This window comes from Salvelinus namaycush, chromosome 4, assembly GCF_016432855.1.
Source record: "Salvelinus namaycush isolate Seneca chromosome 4, SaNama_1.0, whole genome shotgun sequence".
NCBI classification, from domain to species: domain Eukaryota; kingdom Metazoa; phylum Chordata; class Actinopteri; order Salmoniformes; family Salmonidae; genus Salvelinus; species Salvelinus namaycush.
The window spans coordinates 69,716,009-69,743,358 of NC_052310.1; the positions used below are offsets into that span (position 1 = coordinate 69,716,009).

General features: G+C 43.4%; 1 protein-coding gene across 1 annotated transcript in view; it reads right to left on the reverse strand.

The window, feature by feature from the left end:
• The window catches only part of LOC120046762 (sorting nexin-29-like), a 165,725-nt gene extending 138,494 nt beyond the window's left edge, over window positions 1-27,231 (reverse strand). Inside the window, exons 1-9 of the mRNA XM_038992250.1 lie at window positions 26,749-27,231; window positions 22,572-22,636; window positions 21,933-21,985; window positions 21,723-21,847; window positions 7,747-7,927; window positions 7,582-7,652; window positions 835-1,101; window positions 313-676; window positions 73-191 (exon numbers count right to left, since the gene is read on the reverse strand). Coding sequence (XP_038848178.1) covers window positions 73-191; window positions 313-676; window positions 835-1,101; window positions 7,582-7,652; window positions 7,747-7,927; window positions 21,723-21,847; window positions 21,933-21,985; window positions 22,572-22,636; window positions 26,749-26,755 — 1,252 coding nt within the window. The 5' untranslated portion in view covers window positions 26,756-27,231. The remainder of the gene's footprint in view (window positions 1-72; window positions 192-312; window positions 677-834; window positions 1,102-7,581; window positions 7,653-7,746; window positions 7,928-21,722; window positions 21,848-21,932; window positions 21,986-22,571; window positions 22,637-26,748) is intronic.
• Window positions 27,232-27,350: the final 119 nt, after the last annotated feature.

Genomic DNA, 27,350 nt, shown 5'->3' on the forward strand with positions numbered 1-27,350 from the left:
GTGAATGTGTAAGAAATGACTGGTGAGCCCAGAGGACTGGGTTGAGAAACAGAGGAGAGGAGCCTGGCTCACCTGGCTGAGAGTAGGAGTGGCTGGAGGCCACAGGAATGAGGATGTTTGAACTGTCATGATCAGTCATGGCCTGCAGAGGGCTACACGTGGACACACTGGATAGGCTCCCCACCACCACTCTGTACACACACATACACACATACCACAGCAAGTACACCTGTTTATATCAATCATTGTTTAAGAGTTTCCCACCATGCTTATTGTATGGTTAAGAAAGTGAAAGTCTCCATGGTTACTCACTGATTAGTGCTGGCCCTGTCATGGAGGCGGCTCTGTAGCTGTGGTCTGCTCTTGTACACCTCCTCTTCCTCATCATTAGCAATAATCTTGGAGTCTGGCAGAGCCCTGGAGAAAGGAGGAGACCCGGCCCAGCTGACTATCCCAGGCTCGGGAATCCCGTTCTGGGGAGGCGAGAGGGAGAAGGAGGCCTCCAGTGGGTCAGTGCCCTCCTCCAGACTGACCTGAGGAGCAGTGGTGCTCTTCCTGAGAGTGGCAGTACTCCCCCCCACCTCCTCATCCTCGTCTCCCCCATCCAGGTCGTCATCGAAAGAGATGATGTTGGTGATTTTCTTTTTCCTCCGTCGCTCCTTCCTCAGGCCAAAGTCTGGAGAGGAGAGAGAAAAAGTTGTCAGTTTCATATCCATGTTTTTGGGCTTATTATTATAATCTTAGTAAGAATATGAATAGAACTGAATATAAATAATTGGTTATATCCACTGTTCCCCTTATGTGTCTAAGTTGATTGTAATTTCTCCTCTCTACCTGCGGAGGCGCTGCGGGGCAGGACAGGCAGTGGGTCTGTGGAGCCGTCAGGGCGGTGGGTGGGGGTGAAGCCTGGCACCACAGTGGTGGCGGTGCTGATCTCCCTGAGCAGAGTGCTCACCCCCTGGGTAGACTCCTTCCATAAGCTCCCTATGCCCTGGGTGGACTCCTTCAGGAGGAGGCTCACGGAGGAGGGTCCGCCTGCTCGGATCACACCATTTAGGTCCTTATTATCGATGTTGATGGCAAACAGGATGGAGTTTAGTCCTGTGTGAGAAAGAGGGTCTAGTTAGAAGTCATTCACACAGCACAGCCTAGTTAGAGCACTAGCGGTAGTGGATAAGGTGAATTGGTTCCTCCCAACTTACACTGAACAGTTCATATTAGGAAATCAGTCAACTGAAATAAATGATGCCCTAAGCTATGGATTTCACATGACTGGGAAAAGAGATATACTTACTTACTTACTTACTTACTTACTTACTTTATTGTCCCCATGGGGAAATTTTGTTGCAGTGTCATGTACACATTTAAAGTGGCGTTAAATACAAAACAAGATTGACAATACAACTTTCAATAACAGTCACGCACCAATAAAAAAAAAAAAATTATAGTAAGAAATAAGAAATTTAAAAAATAAAACATTTAAAACATTTAAAACAAAGACTAGCCTGCTGGCCTTAAAGGTCAATGGGAACATTTGCCCAAGCTATTTAAGAGGGATATCACACCTGGCACAAATGATTGTCTCGTTCTATTTTTCCTGCTGAGGGGTGCCCTATACCTGCGCCCAGAGGGGAGTAATTCAAAGTCCAGGTACAGGGGGTGACTTGGGTCTAAAATGATTTTGTGAGCCTTACGGAGGGCCCTGACCTTAAAGATCTCATCCAGGCCTGTCTGTTTGACTCCAAGTACCTTACTTGCTGTGGTAATAATCCTTCTCAGCATGTTTCTCTGACTGACAGTGGCATTGCCAAACCAACAAACAATACAAAAAGTTAAAATACTCTCAATAAAGGATTTGTAAAACAGAGTCAATATAGTACAGTCTATATTAAAAGAACCCAACTTTTTTAGAAAGTACAGTCTCTGTTGGCTCTTTTTGTAGATCTGGTCTGTACATTTACTCCACTGAAGCTTACTGTCCAAAAAGACACCCAGATATTTATATTCCTCTACAATTTCTATATTCTGGCCTCTGATAGATGTTGCAGAGGTAGGTGTTGTACGCTTCCTGAAGTCTATGCACATCTCTTTGGTCTTGTTAGTATTGAGGACCAAGTGTGATTCCTCACACCACTCTACAAAGTCATCTAGGACCGGGCCATGATGTTCCTCGTCATCATGCAACAGGCTGATCAAGGCAGTGTCATCAGCGAACTTAACGAGGTGTCTGTCAGTATGGGAACTAGTACAACTATTAGTGTACAAGATGTACAGAAGTGGGGACAAAACACATCCCTGAGGAGAGCCTGTGTTGGTATTGCGTATATCCGACACATGGGGACCTATTTTGACTCGCTGTGAGCGTTGGCTCAGGAAGTCCAACAGCCACAAAACCAGCCCCCCATCTAAGGAAAAGTCCCGAATGAGTCTCTGTGCCAGAATGTAGGGCTGGATTGTGTTGAAGGCAGAAGAAAAGTCAACAAACAGAACCCTGACATGGGATTTGGCACCTTCTAGATGTCTATAGACCATGTTAAGGAGGGTAAGAATGGCATCATCAACTCCTCTGCTGGTCTGATAGGCAAACTGAAATGGGTCGAGGAGCTTCTGGGTGACACTGAGAATATGACTTTTCACAATTTTCTCAAGGCATTTCATAACTAAGGATGTCAAAGCGACAGGGCGATAGTCATTCAGCACAGAGGGATTCGATACTTTAGGAATTGGTATAATTATTGATTTTTTCCACAATACTGGAACGTGTTGCTGGTTGAGTGAGGATTGGAAAATGTCTGTAAAAACACCAGCCAGTTGTTCAGCACAGTGCTTTAACACATGCCCACTTATTTTGTCTGGGCCTGGGCTTTTGTATGTGTTACATCCCCTGAACAACTTTAGAACATCAGACTGTTGAACAACAACTCTCTCAAACATTTGTAATGATGCTTCCATTTGTTTTACCTCCGACACGAAGTTGTCTGATTCAAATCTTGAGAAGAAAACATTCAGTTCATTAGCCATGTTCTGGCCCTCATATCCCCCAAGGTCAGCACTGGTTTTTCCCCTGCCTATATGGGGGGCGCTAGCCATGGATTTAATCCCTTGCCAGGCCACCCTTGCGTTTCCTGAGGAGAGGGTCCTCTCCACCCTTTGCTTGTATGCCTCCTTGTCCACCAGTATCTGTCTTTTTATCTCACGTTGTACATCTCTTAAAGCCTGTCTATCACCCCCAGCATAAACTGCCTTCTTCCTATCAAGTAGTGATTTTAGATGTTTTGATACCCAAGGCTTGTTGTTAGGGAAGATTTTACAGGTCTTAGTAGGCACAACTGACTCAACACAGAAGTTTACATAGTCTGAAATAACCTCTGTGAGTTCATCCAGATCAGAGCTGCTGTCCTCAAATACCTCCCACATTGTACAGTCAAAACACCCCTGGAGACAAGTGATACTGTTGTCATTCCAGATCTGGACAGTTTTAACTGTGGGTTTCTCCCTCTCCAGGAGGCGACAGTAAGTTGGCCTGAGGTAGACCACATTGTGGTCTGATGTCCCCAGAGGAGGTCTGGTGGTGGCAGAGAACGCCTTTGGTATTGTCCCATAGCACAAATCAAGAGTCCTATTTTTCCTAGTGTGACATTTCACATACTGATGGTATGTGCGCAAGACTTTGCGCAAGGTACAGTTGTTAAAATCCCCTAAAATAAATTTGGGTGCGTCGGGGGAGATGGATTCCAGTTTCTGTGACAGATTATAAATAATCTCTGATGCCTTTGTTATATTAGCTTTTGGTTGAATGTACACAACGGTAACAAACAATTGGGGGAACTCACGGGGCAGATAGTAAGGTCGCAGTGACACAGAAAGCAGTTCAATGTCGGGGGTACAGAGTCGCTCTCTTACCAGGATCGATTTACACCACTGGTCCCTGACAAGCAGGCAGACGCCCCCGCCGTGAAGTTTCCCTGTGACTGTCAGATCGCGGTCCGCTCTGACCAGGGTGAAGCCGGCCGGCTCCACTTCTCTGTCCGGTACTCTGTCATCCAGCCAAGTCTCAGTAATTGCCAGCAAACAGGCCTCCCGATATTCGTGTTGGAAGCGCAGATTCGCTGACAACTCATCCGCTTTCCCCCTCAGTGACTGGGCATTAATCAGCAAGGTGGTGGGTAAGGGAAGTTTGTTCTTAATTTTTTTAAGTCGTTGTCTGATTCCCCCGCGTTTTCCACGTTTGCATTTGGGTTTGTAATCCACTCGCAGACAATCAGGTATTAGATGGGCCATTGGGATATCCATCGCGTTCGTATTTGAGTTGCATTGTAGTAAAAACTCCCTGCTGTATTGGATTCCGCTGCCAGCAGCGTTTTCATTATTTAGTCCGTTCGTAGCGGGTATGTACACGATCAACAAGATCAGTCCAACACCCCACCACTGGAAATCCATGGTTGGCAGAATGTTTGTAAACTAAGTGTACAAATTAAAAACATAAAATAACGCCACTAAGTGTACAAATTAAAAACATAAGATAACGCCACACCAAACGTCACACACACTGCAGGTCGCAACAGAGCCGCGCCCCTCCTAGATATGCAGCTGTTGGTCACAGATACCTTAACACAGGTACTCCCAAACTTGGGTACACTTACACCTGCAATTCCGTCGAGGGTACGGCAAATAAAAATATGATTCACATGTTAATTTTTTTATTCTTTAAATACAAAAAAAAATACAAAATATTATTTTTTTCTTCACATTTTCAAACAGGGCTATACATTTGGGTAAGGTTATTTTCTCACCTGAGTGGCCTCGTTTCACTGCCAAAAATATAATTAAACCATTTAGTGTTCAGCGAAATAACAACAATGTCAAATACAGGTAGCCTAGTCAAATAATTAACATCCAATCACATTAACCGTTACTCTCTCGCAGGAATTCCACTAATGATCTGTATGTAGCCAAACGTAGCTGCTGCTCATGTTGGTATCTGTACTGATGGTGCAAAAGCCATGACAGGGAGACATAGTGGAGTGGTAACGCGCGTGCAAGTAGTTGCTCCCGACGCCACTTGGGTACACTGCAGAGGTTCTTGCTGCCAAGGGAATGCCTGACAGCTTGAAAGACGTTTTGGACACTACAGTGAAAATGGTTACATTTGTTAAAGCAAGGCCCCTCACCTCTCGTGCAGTGACCATGTAACGCTTTTACAACATACAAAGTGCGCTGGTTATCAAGGGGCAAAGTATTGACACGTTTTTTTAAATTGAGAGACGAGCTTAATGTTTTCTTTACTGACCATAATTTTTACTTGTCTGACTGCTTGCATGATGATGAGTTTCTCACACGACTGGCCTATCTGGGTGATGTTTTTTCTCACCTGAATGATCTGAATCTAGGATTACAGAGACTCTCCACAACTATTTTCAATGTGCGGGACAAAATTGAAGCTATGATTAAGACGTTGGAGCTCTTCTCTGTCTGCATTAACAAGGACAACACACAGGCCTTTCCATCATTGTATGATTTTTTGTGTGCAAATGAACTCAAGCTTAGGGACAATGTCAAATGTGATATAGCAAAGCACCTAAGTGAGTTGGGTGCGCAATTACGCAGGTACTTTCCCGAAACAGATGACACAAACAACTGGATTCGTTAACCCTATCAAGACCTGCCTACAGTCCACTTACCAATATCTGAACAAGAGATCCTCATCGAAATTGCAACAAGCGGTTCTGTGAAAATTTTATTTAATCAGAAGCCACTGCCAGATTTATGGATTGGGCTGCGCTCAGAGTATCCTGCCTTGGCAAATTGTGCTGTTAAGACAGTGATGCCTTTTGCAACCATGTACCCATGTGAGAGTGGATTCTCGGCCCTCACTAGCATGAAAACTAAATTCACAGACTGTGTGGAAAATGATTTAAGACAGACTCTCTCCAATACAACATTGCAGAGATATGTGCATCCTTTCAAGCACACCCTTCTCATTATCCTGTGGTGAGTTATTCACAATTTTCGATAAACAATTAAGGTTTTATATGTAAGATGGTTAAATAAAAGGGCAAAATTATTGATTATTATTATTTGTGCCCTGGTCCTATAAGAGTTCTTAGTCACTTCCCACAAGCCGGGTTGTGACAAAAACTCACTCAATCTTATGTTTAATAAATGTATCGTATGATGTGTGTGAGGCAGGCTTACAATGATGGCAAAAAACAACATTTGAGAGTGTGCAGACCCTGATGCTAGAGGGGGTACGCAGCTGGAGGTTGAATGTTTAAAGTTTGGGAACCACTGCCTTAACAAAAGGTAGGGGCATAGATTTTAAAAAACAGTCAGTATCTGGTGTGACCGCCATTTGCCTCATGCAACACGACACATCTCCTTCACAGAGTTCAATGGCTGTGCGAAATTGCTGGATATTGGCGGGAACTGGAACACGCTGAACCAGAGCATCCCAAACCTGCTCAATGGGTGGCATGTCTGGTGAGTATACAGGCCATCTTCCAGGAATTGTGTACAGATCCTTGCAACATGGACCGTGCATTATCATGCTGAAACATGAGGTGATGGCGGCGGATGAATGGCACGACAATGGGCCTCAAGATCTCATCACGGTATCTCTGTGCATTCAAATTCCCATAGATAAAATGCAATTGTGTTCGTTCTCTGAAACTTATGCCTGCCCATACATAGGGGCACTCTTTCTTGTAATTTTTACTCACCTTATTCTGCCGATCTTTTCTCATCGCTGCAACTCCCCAACGGGCTCGGGAGAGACGAAGGTCGAGTCATGTGTCCTCCGAAACATGACCCGCCAAGCTGCGCTTCTTAACAAACGCCTGCTTAACCCGGAAGCCAGCTGCACCAATGTGTCGGAGGAAACACTGTTCAACTGACGACCGAAGTCAGCCTGCAGGCACCCGGCCCGCCACAAGGAGTCGCAAGAGTGCGATGAGCCAAGTAAAGCCCCCCGCCGGCCGCCAAACTCTCCCCTAACCCGGACGAAGCTGGGCCAATTGTGCGCCGCCCTATGGGTCTCCCGGTCACGGCCGGTAATGACACAACCTGGGATTGAACCCTAGGCTGTAGTGACGCTGCGCCACTCGGGAGACCTCCATGGGGCACTCTGTTCACAACATTGACATCAGCTGCCTTGGTGGCTTGTCTCAGACAATCCCGCAGGTGAAGAAGACGAATGTGGAGGTCCTGGGCTGACATTTTAAAGCGGCCTTTTATTGTCCCCAGCATAAGATGCACCTATGTAATGATCATGCTGTTTAATCAGTTTCTTGATATGCCACAACTGTCAGGTGAAAGGATTATCTAGGCAAAGGCGAAATGCTAATTAAAAGGGATGTAAACAAATTTTTGGGGAGAAATAAGCTTTTTGTACATATGGCATATATCTGGGATCTTTTATTTCAGCTCATGAAACCAAAACTTCACACGTTGCGTTTCTATTTTCGTTCACATCACACAGGGAATGACTGACTGAACTGTGACTCATCGCTTACTGTAAAGCAGCTCTCTGAATGGCAGAGATATGAATAAGTTTCACCACAAGAATTAGAGTCAGGCGCTCACCGGCAGCCATGGTGGGCAGCATGCTGGCTCGCTCCTCATCCAGAATAAACGCCCAGTCTTCATAGAAGGTGCTAGAAAAAAACAAAGAAAAAAAGATATACTGCCAGGAAAGGTCCAGACTCCACACACACACTGACCTAAGATAAATACACACACACAACTTACCCGGGGCGCATGTGGTCTGCAAGCAGCGTGTGTAGGTAGCGCTCTAGTGAGTGTTCATTGAGGGCACAGCGTAGCCAGGCTCGGCCGCGGCCCAACTCAGAGGAGATGTGTCTCAGGGAGTAGAACCGCTGCAGCTCATGGCGGTTCAGATACTCCTTCACATAGAACCAGAACGTCAGCTCTGACCGAGAGATAAAAATAAAAAAAGAGTCTCTCAGAGCGTTCACAGTCAGCCCACTGACACCCCTATCAGATCACAGCAAAATCACACTCTACTTGAACAGAGCAATACTCAATCACGAGGCATCAAAGCCAAAGGAACTGAATAATATTAAGAAATGTTAAAGATGAACGGAAAGTAGTGTGGAAACCTACCAAAAAAACTTAGGCAACAACAAATTCAATCCCTTTTAGACAACTTCCTGGACAAAACGTGTTACTGCAATAGTGAAGGTGTAAACTTGGCAGTAGAGAACCTGTCAGCTTCCCTATCAAAAATAAATAAATTCAAGCAGAAAACCTAAGAAAATTAACAACAATGACAAATGGTTTGATGAAGAATGCAAACACCTAAGAAAGAAATTGAGAAACCTATCCAACCAAAAACATAGAGACCCAGAAAACCTGAGCGTACGCCTTCACTATGGTGAATCACTAAAACAATACAGAAAAACACAACGGAAAAAAAGGAACAGCACGTCAGAAATCAGCACAATGTAATTGATAATGCAGAGGATCCTCCCAAGGTTGCTGTTCACGAATATCCCACGGTAGTGATTGGGGTCAAGTTTGTCTCCTAGTATAGCCAATTGGAATTTGTGGTCTGTATATTTTATCATTAACAGCAGACTCATACATTTCCTCAATGAAAACAATATACTGAGAAAATGTCAAATTGGCTTTTTACCAAATTACCGTACGACAGACCACGTATTCACCCTGCACACCCTAATAATGGACAAAGAAACAAACTAAAACAGAGGCAACATCTTCTCATGATTTGTTGACTTTAAAAAATACTCAATTTCACATGAAGGTCTGCAATACAATTCATGGAAAGTGGTTAATGGGGAAAAAACATACATTATAAAGTCCATGTACACAAACAACAAGTGTGCGGTTAAAATGGGCAAAAACACACGTTTCGTTCCACAGGGCCGGGGGGTGAGACAGGGATGCAGCTTAAGCCCCACACTCTTCAACATATACGTGTGTGTGTGTGTCTTTTTTTAAATCAACAAATCATGAGAAGATGTTGCCTCTGTTTTAGTTTGTTTCTTTGTGGAACGAAACATGTGTTTTTGCCCATATATATATATATATATATATATATATATATATATATATATATATATATATATATATATATATATATATATATATATATATATAAATAAAAATCAATGAATTGGCGATGGCACTAGAACAGTCTGCAGCACCCGTCCTCACCCTACTAAACCAAAAAAAGAAACGTCATCTCACTGTCAACCGCGTTTATTTTCAGCAAACTTAACATGTGTAAATATTTGTATGAACATAAGAATCAACAACTGAGACATACACTGAACAAGTTCCACAAACATGTGACTAACAGAAATGGAATAATGTGTCCCTGAACAAAGGGGGGGGTCAAAATCAAAAGTCACAGTCAGTATCTGGTGTGGCCACCAGCTGCAATAAGTACTGCAGTGCATCTCCTCCTCATGGACTGCACCAGATTTGCTAGTTCTTGCTGTGAGATGTTACCCCACTCTTCCACCAAGGCACCTGCAGGTTCCCTCGCCCTCACCCTCCAACCCAACAGTTCCCAGACGTGCTCAATGGGATAGAGATCCGGGCACTTCGCTGGCCAAGGCAGAACCCTGACATTCCGGTCTTGCAGGAAATCATGCACAGATCGAGCAGTATGGCTGATGGCATTGTCATGCTGGAGGGTCATGTCAGGATGAGCCTGCAGGAAGGGTACCACATGAGGGAGGAGGATGTCTTCCCTGTAACGCACAGTGTTGAGAATGCCTGCAATGACAAGCTCAGTCCGATGATGCTGTGACACAGCGCCCCAAACCATGATGGACCCTCCACCTCCAAAATCGATCCCGCTCCAGAGTACAGGCCTCGGTGTAACGCTCATTCCTTCGACGATAAACTCAAATCCGACCATCACCCCTGGAGAGACAAAACCGCGACTCGTCAGTGAAGAGCACTTTTCACCAGTCCTGTCTGGTCCAGCGACGGTGGGTTTGTGCCCGTTGTTAACTGTGATGTGTGGTGAGGACCTGCCTTATAACAGGCCTACAAGCCCTCAGTCCAGCCTCTCTCAGCCTATTGCAGACAGTCTGAGCACTGATGGAGGGATTGTGCGTTTCCTGGTGTAACTCGGGCAGTTGTTGTTGCCATCCTGTACCTGTCCCGCAGGTGTGATGTTCGGATCTACCGATCCTGTGCAAGTGTTGTTACATGTGGTCTGCCACTGCGAGGACGATCAGCTGTCCGTCCTGTCTCCCTGTAGCGCTGTCTTAGGCGTCTCACAGTACGGACATCGCAATTTATTGCCCTGGCCACATCTGCAGTCCTCATGCCTCCTTGCAGTATGCCTACGGCACGTTAACGCAGATGAACAGGGATCCTGGGCATCTTTCTTTTGGTGTTTTTCAGAGTCAGTATTAAGGCCTCTTTAGTGTCTTAAGTTTTCATAAGTGTGACCCTAATTGCCTACCGTCTGTAAGCTGTTAGTGTCTTAACGACCGTTCCACAGGTGCATGTTCATTAATTGTTTATGAACATGTTCTGGATTTTTACGAATTATCTTTGAAAGACAGGGTCCTGAAAAAGGGACGTTTCTTTTTTTGCTGAGTTCAGAATCTGAAGTCAAATGTCTACTGTTTGCTGATGATCTGGTGCTTCTGTCCAACCAAGGAGGGCCTACAGCAGCACCTAGATCTTCTGCACATATTCAGTCAGACCTGGGCCCTTACAGTAAATCTCACAAAGACAAAAAATAGTGTTCCAAAAAAGGTCCAATTGCCAGGACCCCAAATACAAATTCCATCTCGACACCGTTGCCCTAGAGCACACAAAAAACTATACATTCCTCGGCCTAAACATCAGCACCACAAGTAACTTCCACAAAGATGTGAACGATCTGAGAGACAAGACAAGACAAGGGCCTTCTATGCCATCAAAAGGAACATAAAATTTGACATACCAATTAGGATCTGGCTAAAAATACTTGAATCAGTTATAGAACCCATTGCCCTGGAGTCCGCTCACCAACCAAGAATTCACAAAATGGGACAAACACCAAATTGAGACTCTGCATGCAGAATTCTGCAAATAATCTATGCAGAGCAGAATTGGGCCGACACCTGCTAATTATCAAAATCCAGAAAAGAGACGTTAAATTCTACAACCATCTAAAAAGGAAGCCCAAACCTTCCTTAACAAAGCCATCACCTACAGAGAGATGAACCTGGAGAAGAATCCTCTAAGCAAGCTTTTCACAAACAGACCTCACAGAGCCCCAGGACAGCAAAACAATTAGACCCAAACAAATCATGAGAAAACAAAAAGATAATTACTTTACACATTGGAAAGAATCAACAATAAAACAGCAAACTAGAATGTTATTTGGCCCTAAACAACGAGTACACAGTGGCAGAATACCTGACCACTGACTGACCCAAACTTAAGGAAAGATTTGACTGTCAAATCAAATCACATTATATTGGTCACATACACATATTTAGCAGATGCTATTGCAGATGTAGCGAAATGCTTGTGTTTCTAGCTCCAACAGTGCAGTAAACTAAGATGGCGTAGCAGTCGGACGTGTGTTTGTCTTAACCTGTGTAAAAAGTAATTTCTCATTTTTTCCGTATATATTTTATTCTCACTTTCCATCTACGGACTGAATATACTTTCCTGCAATCAGTCTCGCCCAATGTGGTACGGATCTGCTATTTTTGTACTGTAGAACCGGAACCCCCAACAGAAGCTAGCCAGCTAACTAGCTAGTAGTCAGTTAACTCAGATACCAGAAAGCTTCAGTTCGGTCAATACCTGCCAGTCTGCACAGCGCAATATCAACCCAGAGCATATCGTACTTCTTTTTCCCTATCACATCACCGGATTCCTACCGCAAGCTCTGGACCATTACACCGGATCATCGCAGCTAGCAAGCTGCAACCTGAGTGGCTACTGCTGGCTAACGCCTCTGTCCCGAAGCAAGCACTAGTTAGCTTTGAGCTAGCCTCGAGCTAGGCCCATTTCCTGGCTAGCCGAAGAGGTCTACCAGCTAATTCCTGGGCTACAATACCTCTTTTGCCAATTGGCCCGGACCCTTAATTGCTGGCCCGGACCCTTAATTGCCGACACGGAGCCCCGCCAATCCATCACGACTGGTCTGCTGTAATCGTCCGAGGAGGTTTCAACAGGCTTTCCATTGCCGAAGACCCATCTGCTAGCCCCGGCCCACTAGCTTTCTGAATCACCGTGTCTCCAGCTCGCCTAGCGTAGTAGCGACTCCCGAACGGCTCCCTGACTCACCTATTGCTGCTAATTGGACCCTATGATCACTCGGCTACACCTGCCTCTCTCTAATGTCAATATGCCTTGTCTACTACCTACTGTTTAGGTTAGTTACTGTTTTATTTCACTGTAGAGCCCCCAGCCTCGCCCAACATGCCTTCGATAGCTCTTTTGTCCCACCCCCCACACATGCAGAGACCTCACCTGGCTTAAATGGTGCCACCAGAGACGAAATCTCTCTCATCGTCACTCAACGCCTAGGTCAACCTCCACTGTACTCACATCTTACCATACCCTTGTCTGTAAATTATGCCCGAATCTTTTCTACCACGCCCAGAAATCTGCTCATTTGTTCCTCTGTGCTCCTCTGTTCCCAACGCACTAGACGACCAGTTCTTATAGCCTTTAGCCGTACCCTTATCCTAATCCTCCTCTGTTCCTCTGGGGATGTAGAGGTTAACCCAGGCCCTGTAGCCTCCAGCACCACACCTATTCCCCAGGCGCTCTCATTTGTTGAATTCTGTAACCGTAAAAGCCTTGGTTTCATGCATGTTAACATCAGAAGCGTCCTCCCTAAGTTTGTTTTATTCACTGCTTTAGCACACTCCGCCAACACTGATGTCCTAGCCGTGTCTGAATCCTGGCTTAGGAAGGCCACTAAAAATTCTGAAATTTCCATCCCCAACTACAACATTTTCCGACAAGATTACAACTCTGACCCCTTAGAACTGCCAATCTACTGCAGAGATAGCCTGCAGAGTTATGTCATACTATCCAGGTCTGTGCCCAAACAGTTCGAGCTTCTACTTCTAAAAATCCACCTTTCCAGAAATAAGTCTCTCACCGTTGCCGCTTGTTATAGACCCCCCTCAGCCCCCAGCTGTGCCCTGGACACCATATGTGAATTGATTGCCCCCCATCTATCTTCAGAGTTCCTACTGTTAGGAGAACTAAATTGGGATACGTTTAACAATCTAAACTAGATGCCCTCAATCTCACAAATTATCAAGGAACCTACCAGGTACAACCCTAAGTCCATAACCATGGACACCCTCATAGATATCATCCTGACCAACTTGCCCTCAAAATACACCTCTGCTGTCTTCAACCAGGATCTCAGTGATCACTACCTCATTGCCTGCGTCCGTAATGGGTCCGTGGTCAAACGACCACCCCTCATCACTGTCAAACACTCCCTAAAACACTTCAGCGAGCAGGCCTTTCTAAATCGACCTGGCCTGGGTATCCTAGAAGGATATTGACCTCATCCCGTCAGTAGAGGATGCCTGGTTATTCTTTAAAAGTGCTTTCCTCACCATCTTAAATAAGCATACCCCATTCAAAAAATGTTGAACTAAGAACAGATATAGCCCTTGGTTCAGCCCAGACTTGACTGTCCTTGACTAGCACAAAAACATCCTGTGGCGTACTGCATTAGCGTCGAATAGCCCCCGCGATATGCAACTTTTCAGGGAAGTCAGGAACCAATATACACATGTCGGTTAGGAAAGTTAAAGCTAGCTTTTTCGAACAGAAATTTGCATCCTTTAGCACAAATTCCAAAAAGTTTTGGGACACTATAATGTCCATGGAGAATAAGAGCACCTCCTTCCAACTGCCCACTGCACTGAGGCTAGGAAACACTGTCACCACAGATAAATCCACAATAATATATCATTTCAATAAGCATTTTTCTACGGCTGGCCATGATTTGCACCTGGCTACCCCAACCCCGGCCAACCACTCTGCACCCCCCGCAGAAACTTGCCCAATTCCCCCCCGCTTCTCCTTCACCCAAATGCAGACAGCTGATGTTGTGAAAGAGTTGCAAAATCTGGATACCTACAAATCAGCTAGGCTAGAGAATCTGGACCATCTTTCTAAAATTATCCGCCGACATTGTTGCCGTCCCTATTACTAGCCTGTTCAACCGTATCGTCTGAGATCCCCAAAGACTGGAAAGCTGCTGCGGTCATACCCCTCTACCCCTCTTGAAAGGGGGAGACACTCTAGACCCAAACTGTTACAGACCTATATCCATCCTGCCCTGCCTTTCTAAAATCTTCGAAAGCCAAGTTAAACAGATCACCGACCATTTAGAATCCCACCGTACCTTCTCCACTATGCAATCTGTTTTCCGAGCTGGTCATGGGTGTACCTCAGCCACGCTCAAGGTCCAAAACTATATCATAACCGCCATCGATAAAAGACAGTACTGTGCAGCCGTCTTCATCGACCTGGCCAAGGCGTTCGACTCTGTCAAGCACCACATTCTTATCGGCAGACTCAATAGCCTGGGTTTCTCAAATGACTGCCTTGCCTGGTTCAGCAACTACTTCTCAGACAGAGTTCAGTGTGTCAAATCGGAGGGCCTGTTGTCCGGACCTCTGGCAGTCTCTATGGGGGTGTCGCAGGGTTTAATTCTCGGGCCGCCTCTTTCTCTGTATATATCAATGGTTTCCATTCGGCCCGAGAATTAAACCCTGCGGCACCCCCATAGAGACTGCCAGGTCAGGACAACAGGACGCTGTTTATTCTCTGATCCACCTCTAAGCAGACGACACCATTCTGTATACATCTGGCCCTTCTTTGGACACTGTGTTAACAAACCTCCAAACGAGCTTCAATGCCATAACACTCCTTCCGTGGCCTCCAACTGCTTTTAAACGATAGTAAAACTAAATGCATGCTTTTCAACCGATTTCTGCCCGCACCCGCCCGCCTGACTAGCATCACTACTCAGGACGGTTCTGACTTAGAATATGTGGACAACTACCTAGGTGTCTGGTTAGACTGTAAACTCTCCTTCCAGACTCACATTAAGCATCTCCAATCTAAAATTAAATCTAGAATCGGCTTCCTATTTCGCAACAAAGCCTCCTTCACTCATGCTGCCAAACATACCCTCGTAAAACTGACTATCCTACCGATCTTTGGCGAGGTCATTTACAAAATAGCCTCCAACACTCTACTCAGCAAATTGGATGTAGTCTATCACAGTGCCATCCGTTTTGTCACCAAAGCCCCATACACTGCGACTTGTATGCTCTCCTTGGCTGGCCCTCGCTACATATTAGTCGCCAAACCCACTGGCTCCAGGTCATCTTTAAGTCTTTGCTAGGTAAAGCACCATAGCAACACCCACCCGTAGCAAACGCTCCAGCAGGTATATTTCAGTGGTCATCCGCAAAGCCAACACCTCCTTTGGCCCCTTTTCCTTCCAGTTCTCTGCTGCCAATGACTGGAACGAATTGCAAATATCACTGAAGCTGGAGACTTATCTCCCTCACTAACTTTAAGCATCAGCTGTCAGAGAACATTACCGATCACTGTACCTGTAAATAGCCCACCCAACTACCTCATCCCCATATTGTTATTTATTTTTTGCACCCCAGTATCTCTACTTGCACATCATCATCTGCACATCTATCACTCCAGTGTTAATGCTGAATTGTAATTATTTCACCTCTATGGCCTATTTACTGCCTTGCCTCCTTAATCTTACTACATTTACACACACTGTACATAGAGTTTTCTATTGTGTTATTGACTGTACGTTTGTTTATACCATGTGTAACTCGGTGTTGTTGTTGTTTGTCGCACTGCTTTGCTTTATCTTGGCCAGGACGCAGTTGTAAATGAGAACTTGTTCTCAACTGGACTACCTGGTTAAATAAAGGTGAAATAAAAATATTGAACAATTCACAACAATACAGACTCAGCCAGCATAGCCTTGCTATTGTGAAAGGCCGCAGTAGGCAGACCTGGCTCTCAAGAGAAGACAGGCTATGTGCACACTGCCCACTAAATGAATTGGAAACTGAGCTGCACTTCCTAACCTCCTGCCAAATGTATGACCATATTAAAGACACATATTTCCCTCAGATTACACAGATCCACAAAGAATTTGAAAACAAACCAATATATATATATATATATATATATATATATATATATATATATTGGGTGAAATACCAGTGTGCCATCACAGCAGCAAGATTTGTGACCTGTTGCCAAAAAGAAAAGGGCAACCAGTGAAGAACAAACACCATTGTAAATACAACCCATATATATTTTCCCTTTTGTACTTTAAATATTGCACATCGTTACAACACTGTATATAGACATAATATAATATTTGAAATATCTTTATTATTTTGGAACTTCTGTGAGTGTAATGTTTACTGTAAAAAGAAATATTTCACATCTACTTCACTTGCTTTGACAATGTAAACATGTTTCCCATTGCAATAAAGCCCTAAATTGAAATTGAATTGAGCGAGAGAAGAGAAGAGAGAGATGCACCAAAAAGAAAATGAATGTCCACTCACTGCTTGCTACTTCCAAGTTAGATTTATATCCTCTAACACATATAGAATTTTAAATAATTTCTACAACATTAAAGCCATTTCATAACAATTGAAGCTTCTGAAGGCCATGTCAAAGGTCAGAGAGTAGCCAGTAGAAGACCATCTATGCAGAGTTTTAAACAGTCCTATCTATCCCCTGACTAATGGGTGGAGTTTGTTTTGCATGACCCGGTGCCCTGGGTGGGTGGAGATTTCACTTAAGGACCAATGAAATGCTCTAAAATCAGCAAACTCCGCCCACCCGTGGCACCGGGCCATGCAAATCCAACCATTAGCTTGGTTTCACAGCTTCTTAATTTTCCTCATTTTTTCATCAAGACCTCAGCAACACCCCAGAGGATAGTCACCCAACACCTCACCTAAGTTTTCAAGTGCTTGATAATTAGTGTGAATAACTGCTATGGAGGTCTAGCTTTAGCATAGCATTTCCATATGGCCTTAGAACAATGGTGTTACAGATGTAGGATCTTAATTTGATCACACTGTTGCAGGAGAACTTTCCTGCAATGCAGGACATTTAAAACTTGTAGTGTCTTTGAGGTTTAAAAAGGCTTCTGAAGTTTGCAATTTCAGACTTGATTTTCCCTTACAATTTTTTGTAACAACCCCTACAAAAATATCCATGAATTAAAATCCCCATAATTATTTGCATTTCCTGTTGCTGCAAGACTATTTATTTTCCTGCTGGAGCAAACTGGCTCAAATTAAGATCACAAATCTGTAAACAGCCCATTTCAGTGTGTAGAACTGGGCTTATTAAATACTCATTATGTTAGCTGTGTCCCAGAGTTCTCTCTCTATCATCACCAAGGCTTTGTTAACTAGAACCGGGAGGGCTAAGGGAGAGGCCCAATAAAGTGTTTTTTTAAAGTATCATCTTTACATCATACTGTATCTATGAACTTGAAGTATTGTAATTTCTCTCTCTTAGATAATAACTAGGGCTGTCAGAGTTCATCAGTTAATTCAAGTTCTCTTTTTTTTAATTGGGATTAATCACATTGTCTGTCAGCGTTCAAAATACTCTGAAAACATCCCAAATACATAATCCATACAAGTTGATATTTAGGTTAAAGAAAGTGTGCATTCTAAATGTACTTAACGTTGCTAAGGATTACTTTAGCCAAAATCAAGACGTCAATATTTCTGTAAAGTTTGATGTATGAAAAATTACAGCTTAATTTGAGAAAATTCAGAATTTGCGAATAATCACAGCAATCCCTGCCATTAACTTGATTAAATGTTTAATCGTTAATTATAACATCCGGCCCACTGACAACTCTTTAAAAGGTGCACTAAGCAGTAATCGCTACTCTATTTCCTGGTTGCTAAAATTCAAATAGTTCGCCTAATTTCAGTTTATGTGACTAAACAAACAAATATAGTGTAGAGAATTGTACCATCTAAACAGCTGTGAAAAAAATGTATTTTCCATAACCAGAAATATTGTATTTTCAGCTGATGTACGAAAGTAAAAGACGCAAAAACAAAACTTAATGGGAAGTATAGAAATAACACACCTAGAACAAATCTACCACTTCTTAGACTTGCATTCAATTAAAATGACAGATCTTTAACTCAAATTTCTATGTGAATTTGGTCAGGTCGACCAAAAATGTATGAATTGCAGCTTAAAAGAAAATGTTTTCAGTCATCCAAGTACCAGCAAGAGGTCGAATTAGAGCAGTATAACTTAACTAAATAAATCGTCATTGTCTGTTGGAATTGTACCACTGATTACTTTAAGAAACCCCAACAGGTGCTGGGCTTCCCTCAGAAAGAGAGAGAGCAGATTTCTATTTCTTGACGTTTTTTACTAAATCTGTTGCATAAATCTTCTTATGGCTGAGATCCCGTTAACAGGATCGACTTGACAACAGCCAGTGAAAGTGCAGGGCGCCAAATTCAAACAGAAATCTCATAATTAAAATTCCTCAAACATACAAGTATTTTACACCATTTTAAAGATAAACTTGTTGTAAATCCAGCCACAGTGTCAGATTTCAAAAAGGCTTTGTGACGAAAGCACACCAAACGATTATGTTAGGTCAGTACCTAGTCACAGAAAAACACAGCCATTTTTCCAGCCAAAGGGAGGAGTCACAAAAAGCAGAAATGGAGATAAAATGAATCACTAACCTTTGATGATCTTCATCAGATGACACTCATAGGACTTCATGTTACACAATACATGTATGTTTTGTTCGATAAAGTTCATATTTATATCCAAAAATCTTAGTTTACATTGGCGCGTTATGTTCAGTAATGTTTTGCCTCCAAAACATCCGGTGATTTTGCAGAGAGCCACATCAATTTACAGAAATACTCATAATAAACTTTGATAAAAGATACAAGTATTACACATGGAACTTTAGATAAACTTCTCCTTAATGCAGCCGCTGTGTCAGATTTCAAAAAAACTTTACGGAAAAAGCACACCATGCTATAATCTGAGTATAGCGCTCAGAGCCCAAACAAGACATACAGATATCCGCCATGTTGTGGAGTCAACAAAGTCAGAAATAGTATTATAAATATTCACTTACCTTTGATGATCTTCATCAGAATGCACTCCCAGGAATCCCACAATAAATGTTTATTTTGTTCGATTAACGTCCATAATTTATGTCCAAATACCTCCTTTTTGTTCGCGCATTTAGTTCCAAAATCCAAATTGATGACGCGCAGGTCAGACGAAAAGTCAAAAAAATCCATTACAGTTCGTAGAAACATGTCAAACAATGTATAGAATCAATCTTTAGGATGTTTTTAACATAAATCTTCAATAATGTTTCAACCGGAGAATTACTTTGTCTTCAGAAATGCGATGGAATGCAGGTCGCTCTCACGGGAGCGCACGCGTGGTCAGCTCATGCCAGACACCTGACTCAAAGAGCTCTCCTTCCCTCATTCTTCACAGTAGAAGCATCAAACAAGGTTCTAAAGACTGTTTACATCTAGTGGAAGCCTTAGGAAGTGCAATATGACCCCAAAGACACTGTATATTGGATAGGCAAACCTACAAACCTCAGATTTCCCACTTCCTGGTTGGATTTTTTTCTCAGGTTTTTGCTTGCCATATGAGTTCTGTTATACTCACAGACATCATTCAAACAGTTTTAGAAACTTCAGAGTTTTCTATCCAGATCTACTAATAATATGCATATCTTAGCTTCTGGGACTGAGTAGCAGGCAGTTTACTCTGGGCACCTTATTCATCCAAGCTACTCAATACTGCCCCCAGCCATAAGAAGATAACCCTCTGTTTTCATAGCCAGTATCTGCACCTTGTTTCTCTAGCAGTCGTCCTACAGCCTCTGTTTCCTGGGTGGAGAGTACACTCGTCACAGCTGTTCTCTCCTAGTGATGCGTCCACCCGCCTCTTGAGGATTGACCACAAGTTCTCAATGGGATTAAGGTCTGGGGAGTTTCTTGGCCATGGACCCAAAATATCGATGTTTTGTTCCCCGAGCCACTTAGTTATCCCTTTTGCCTTATGGCAAGGTGCTCCATCATGCTGGAAAAGGCATTGTTCGTCACCAAACTGTTCCTGGATGGTTGGGAGAAGTTGCTCTCGGAGGATGTGTTGGTACCATTCTTTATTCATGGCTGTGTTCTTAGGCAAAATTGTGAGTGAGCTCACTCCCTTGGCTGAGAAGCAACCCCACACATGAATGGTTTTACTGTTGGCATGACACAGGACTGATGGTAGCGCTCACCTTGTCTTCTCCGGACAAGCTTTTTTCCAGATGCCCCAAACAATCAGAAAGGGGATTCATCAGAGAAGATGACTTTACCCCAGTCCTCAGCAGTCCAATCCCTGTACCTTTTGCAGAATATCAGTCCGTCCCTGATGTTTTTCCTGGAGAGAAGTGGCTTCTTTGCTGCTTTTCTTGACACCAGGCCATCCTCCAAAAGTCTTCGCCTCACTGTGCGTGCAGATGCACTCACACCTGCCTGCTGCCATTCCTGAGCAAGCTCTGTACTGGTGGTGCCCCGATCCCTCAGCTGAATCAACTTTAGGAGACGGTCCTGGCGCTTGCTGGACTTTCTTGGGCGCCCTGAAGCCTTCTTCACAACAATTGAACTGCGTCCCTTTAAGTTCTTGATGATCCGATAAATGGTTGATTTAGGTGCAATCTTACTGGCAGCAATATCTTTGCCTGTGAAGCCCTTTTTGTACAAAGCAATGATGTTGTGTTGACGTGTTTCTTTGCAGGTAACCATGGTTGACAGAGCAAGAACAATGATTCCAAGCACCACCCTCCCTTTGAAGCTTCCAATCTGTTATTCGAACTCAATTAGCATGACAGAGTGATCTCCAGCCTTGTCCTCGTCAACACTCACACCTGTGTTAACGAGAGAATCACTGACATGTCAGCTGGTCCTTTTGTGGCATGGCTGAAATGCAGTGGAAATGTTTTTTGGGGATTCAGTTAATTTGTATGGCAAAGAGGGACTTTGCAAAAAAATTGCAATTCATCTGATCACTCTTCATAACATTCTGGAGTATATGCAAATTGCCATCATACAAACTAAGGCAGCAGACTTTGTGAAAATTTATATTTGTGTCATTCTCAAAACTTTTGGCCACGACTGTACAGTCTTCTCAGGTCTCCAGTTTCCCAGGATAATGTTTGGCATGCTCCTTTTTTTGTTTTCATAGCATCTTGAACTTTCCCCTTATATATTCTTTCGAGCATGGATTAAATTAAGTATATTATTTTTGCATCTCTGCCTCCTTTGGTTATTCCTCTTCATGGTTTGAGTGAGAGCAGCTTTTGAACTTTTAATATTAGTCTGTAACCCTGAGCTGTCACTACCATGGGGATGCAGTGGTTCTAATGGTCTGACTCAGTTATATAGCTCTTTTCTGACACAATATTTGTTTTAATATATCATATTTAATTTTCTACATTCTTTACATAAATTAATATTATTTTTTACACCAAATACAAACCTAATCTGACCTAACTTTAAGAATGTGCAGATAAAGATTACCAGTACCTCCTGGAGTAGCAGTACCACCAGTACCTTACATATCACTGACTAATCTGTTTCCAGGTCATGTGACTGTACCTGCTTCAGTCTTGCTGGTGAAGCCTGCGGCTTGCTTTATGGCAGCAGCAGTGAGAGCCAGGCCTCTGTTCTTCCTCAGGCCATGCTGGAGGACAGCCTCAAACTGGGCACACAAACAGATTACCCTACAGGGGAGATACAATACATCACACACACAACATCAATAAATCAATAAATCATCAGTTTTGTAATAATAAAACACATTGGTACCTGCTGTCGGAATCTGAGGCGATCTCCTTTCTTCCTCCAAAGCGGATTTGGCACTGAAGAGACACGAAGAATGACATGGCTATCAAAATAAAAATGACACAACATATTTACTTACTCAATGGGAGCCTGCCAGCTAGAGACCACAACATCAAACCAGCTAGAAAAACAATAGACACAGTATCATATCATGCCTTAAAAACAGTAGAAACCATAGAATTACACTGTAATAGCATATCATTACAACAGTTTATGATTATATGACTCATTTGACCATAGCTGTAATGCACTCCTCTTCAGTGGGAATTATCCATAGTAAAGGAATGCAACAGGGAAGCTAACATAACCTGGCCTGTCACGTACAGGAAGGCTCACATAACCTGGAAGAAATGGGATGCGTGGGATAACGAGTAGTAGTTCCGACATTTGGGTTATTTGGACAAATCACGAATTTCGCAGGTGTCACCATCTTTAAAATGTTGGAAGGGGAGGGGACATTCGGACCGTAACTTGCAAAGAGAGAGGGTGTAGCTCCTGGTTCCGCTCCTCCTTAAATCTCTTAACATGTGTGAACCCAGAACTTAATCGATCAGCAGACCAATTACGAGCGGCAGTTCTGGGTTAACTGTGATTACCACTCACCTGTTTGACAGAGTCAAGCAGCCGCTCCAGCAGGTGTTGTCTCTTTGCGTCATTCTGCTGAGGGCCTGAGGATGAGAAGGAGGGCGATCTTACAAACATGACTGTCTGTAAGTTTGGGAAACTCATCTTAGATTTCTGGCCTAAGAGCCATCTCTGGCTAAATCAGAGCTGTACCACAATTTCACCAAACTTATCAGAAATGTATACAAAGATGTGTTCAAAGAAAAATATGATACTTACAAAGGATTCCTAAATCATTGCTAAGAATAAATGAAAATGACTGCAGTTTCTACTGGTCATTGTTTTCAGGCTGGTTGTATTGGTGCTAGCTAGGTACCAAGCTAAAGCTAGATACCCCAGAAGTTGCGGTCGAACAAATAATGCTTTATTACCAATGCGGTACTGTAAACACATCATTCGTGGCCGGTGTTTGTTCAGAACACACAACATTCTATAATAGAACTGTGTTATTTAACTCGTCAAATAGTGTTTAAAAAAAAAATAATGTATCCCCTTTTCTCCCCAATTTTCGTGGTATCCAATCGCTAGTAATTACTATCTTGTCTCATCGCTACAACTCCCGTACGGGCTCGGGAGAGACGAAGGTCGAAAGCCACGCGTCCTCCGAAGCACAACCCAACCAAGCCGCACTGCTTCTTAACACAGCGCGCCTCCAACCCGGAAGCCAGCCGCACCAATGTGTCGGAGGAAACACCGTGCACCTGGCCCCCTTGGTTAGCGCGCACTGCGCCCGGCCCGCCACAGGAGTCGCTGGAGCGCGATGAGACAAGGATATCCCTACCGGCCAAACCCTCCCTAACCCGGACGACGCTAGCCCAATTGTGCGTCGCCCCACGGACCTCCCGGTCGCGGCCGGCTGCGACAGAGCCTGGGCGCAAACCCAGAGACTCTGGTGGCGCAGCTAGCACTGCGATGCAGTGCCCTATACCACTGCGCCACCCGGGAGGCCCCAAATAGTGTTATTTGACGTGTATCTTTTTTGACACGCTAAGACCCAGATGGTGTTCCATAGTATGTTGTGAAGCTAATAGCAGTGACGCTATTACTGTGCAACTCCGGTAGGGCAACATGTGTACCGGTGCTCGACCAGTTGGCGAAAGCCAACATCACCCACAACAGAGAACGGTTGATTGTCAATGGAATTCATTGGCGTTAATGGATTTCTCCTTTGAGTTGTCTCGCTGAAATGTTCTTCCTCTTTCAAATGACTGCTCCATTTGTTGACTGCTCGATCCACACAGCAGACATTGCAGGCTAGGTTAGGAATGCTGTGTTGCACGTGTAGCGCAAAATTTTACGTGCCGTCATTAAGTCAGCTTTGACATCGGTTTTGATGTTATTTTTAGCTAATATCGTCCGATTCCGATATGTTCACCGATATATCGTGCATCCCTAATGGGAACAGTCAGTGGTTGTATTTGATTAACGTTTATTGGAAAAGCATGGATTTCAGCAAACAAAGGCACTCAACTACAGAGGACAAACATAGGTACCATGTAGGCATTTCATAATTAAAAAAAAAAAAAAATTTAAAATGTGAAGCATTGACCTTGGGCGAATCTATGTAGTCAGAGCTAGATTCCACAAAGCCTGGTCTCTGCTCCACTCCGTTGGTGGAGTTCAACAGAAACTTCCTTCACCATGGAGTGGAGTTTAGTTTGCTATACCTTGGAGAAAGTTATGGGCTACATGAGGATGGTCAGGACTCAGCCCTTGATCATCGCTCTCAGTTCCATTACACATAAGTGATTGGAGGAAGGCTGTTTTTTACTGGTTTTTTTTGTTAAGAGCCCCGACGCTTGGTCTGAACATTAACACACATTGGACCCTGTGTTTCAGATCAACAATAAAAATAAAAAAAATAAACAAAAAGGTTAAATTGATACACCTTTACAGGGTTAGGGATCCCACACAGCCATACAGTGGCCTGAGAAAGTATTCACCCCCTTGGAATTTTTCCTATTTTGTTACCTTACAACCTGGAATTAAAATAGATTTTTGGGTGGTTTGTATTATTTGGATTTACACACAACACACTTACCACCTTGAAGATGCAAAATATTTTTTGTGAAACAAGCAAGAAAAAAAATGAAAAAAAGAAAAAAACTTGGGGTGAATAGTTTTATGCACGCTCCCCAGTCAATACTTTGTAGACACCTTTTGCAGCAATTACAGCTGCAAGTCTCTATATGCTTGGCACATCTAGCCACTGGGATTTTTGCCCATTCTTCAAGGCAAAACTTCTCCAACTCCTTCAAGTTGGATGGGTTCTGCTGGTGTACAGCAATCTAAGTCATACCACAGATTCTCAATTGGATTGAGGTCTGCTCTTTGACTAGGCCATTCCAAGACATTTAAATGTTTCCCCATAAACCACTTGAGTGTTTCTTTAGCAGTATGCTTAGGATCATTGTCCTGCTGGAAGGTGAACCTCCGTCCCTGTCTCTGGGAGACAAACGGGTTTCCCTCAAGAATTTCCCTGTATTTAGCTCCATCCATCATTCCTTCAATTCTGACCAGTTTCCCAGTCCCTGCCGATAAAAAAAACATTCCCACTGCATGATGCTGCCACCACCATGCTTCACTGTGAGGTTGGTGTTCTCAGGGTGATGAGAGGTATTGGGTTAGCGCCAGACATAGCGTTTTCCTTGACGGCCAAAAAGCTAAATTTTAGTCACATCTGACCAGAGTACCTTCATCCATATGTTTGGGGAGTCTCCCATATGCCTTTTGGTGAACACTTTAAGCAATGGATTTTTCTGGCCACTCTTCCGTAAAACCCAGCTCTATGGAGTGTACGGCTTAAAGTGGTCCTATGGACAGATACTCCAATCTCCGCTGTGGAGCTTTGCAGCTCCTTCAGGGTTATCTTTGGTCTCTTTGTTGCCTCTCTGATTAATGCCCTCCTTGCCTGGTCCGTGAGTTTTGGTGGGCGGACCTCTCTTGGCAGGTTTGTTGTGGTGCCATATTCTTTCCATTTTTTAATAATGGATTTAATGGTACTCTGTGGGATGTTCAAAGTTTCTGATATTTTTTATAACCCAACCCTGATCTGTACTTCTCCACAACTTTGTCCCTGACCTGTTTGGAGAGCTCCTTGGTCTTCATGGTGCCACTTGCTTGGTGGTGTCACTTGCTTAGTGGTGTTGCAGACTCTGGGGCCTTTCAAAACAGGTGTATATATACTGAGACCATGTGACAGATCATGTGACACTTAAAGTCCACCTGTGTGCAATCTAACTAATTATGTGACATCTGAAGGTAATTGTTGCACCAGATCTTATTTTGGGGTTTCATAGCAAAGGGGGTGAATACATATGCACACACCACTTTTCCGTTTATAATTTTTTCTAAACAAGTTATTTTTTTCATTTCACTTCCGCAATTTGTGTATGTCCATTACATGAAATCCAAATAAAAATCCATTTAAATTACAGGTTGTAATGCAAAATCGGAAAAACGCCAAGGGGGATGAATACGTTTGCCAGGCATTGTATCGCCATGTTACAATGCGTGTTTATGGAAGTCAGAGAGACCACTGATCATCTATTTAGCATGCTCGAAACACCTGTGTGTAATGGAAGATGCCACCAGAAACGTTGTCACTGAAAAAAAACGTGTCTGCAACTGTGATAAAGTAGTAAGTGTATATTTTGCATTTGATTTGAAAGCAATTTTTCTAGAACCGTATAACAATTGAGAATCGATTCACATTTAAATTGAGTATTTGGCTGCCACAGCCAGTGTACCTATGAAAAGAACAAGTTCCTTCGACCTTAAGGAGTTACGGTAACGTTGTGCTCTGTAAGAGCACATCTTGGGCTAGTCAGGACTCAGGAGCAATACAATAAGTCTTACTATTATAATTGGAAGGGTTTCTTTGATAAACACTTTGTTTGATGACATCTATGGTGTTATGCAGTTAAAGGAAAAAATCGATTTGCATGGGGAGATTTAAGATAAACACGGGAAGAGTCATCTATCCTTCACGCCTACCTGAACTCACATGATGATAATTATGCTTTGTCATCCATTCTAAACCTTTGTTTTAATATGCCTATGTGCGTAAACCAGACAAAATTCGCGTAATAAACCAAAGCCAGGTGTCAACTGGTAATGGTAGAACAAGTGATTTTTTTTTTAAGCTACAACTCACCGTTCATTCTGTCAGTCCGAGTATGTTAGTTGTTGACACACCACATGTAAACTAGTTCATGGCTCTTCGGTTCGACTTGGTGGATATCCAGAATTCTATTGCGATTCATCACATTCTGTACGAATCGAACCCTAGGTGGCAGAGAGCACAACTTCCATGATGCAGCCCTCCCTTCTTCCCATCAACACAACCCTCCCTTCTTCCCATCAACACAACCCTCCCTTCTTCCCATCAACACAACCTCGGTCCGTGGCCCACTGTTGTTCCTGTCGGCTGGAACTATAGAGGCCTGCGAGTAGTCGTTTATCACTATCGCTATATAGTTAAACCGAGTCACATTTGTAGATAAAATGGTTGACTAACAAACCCATCCGCATTGGTCGATTCGGCGACTGGACTGTCGTGGCTCTGGGAATCGTTTAGCTGTAATAAAAGGAATTCGTTTTGACACTTCGGTGCCCCTGCCTGCAAAGCGAAACAACGTCGGCGCTGCAGGTCACATGACCAGACACACTGTTGTCATATGACCGGTTAGGAGCGATTTGGATCTGTATCAGTGTTAAACGTTCACTTGTTTTCAAAAACAGTATTCATTGACAGTT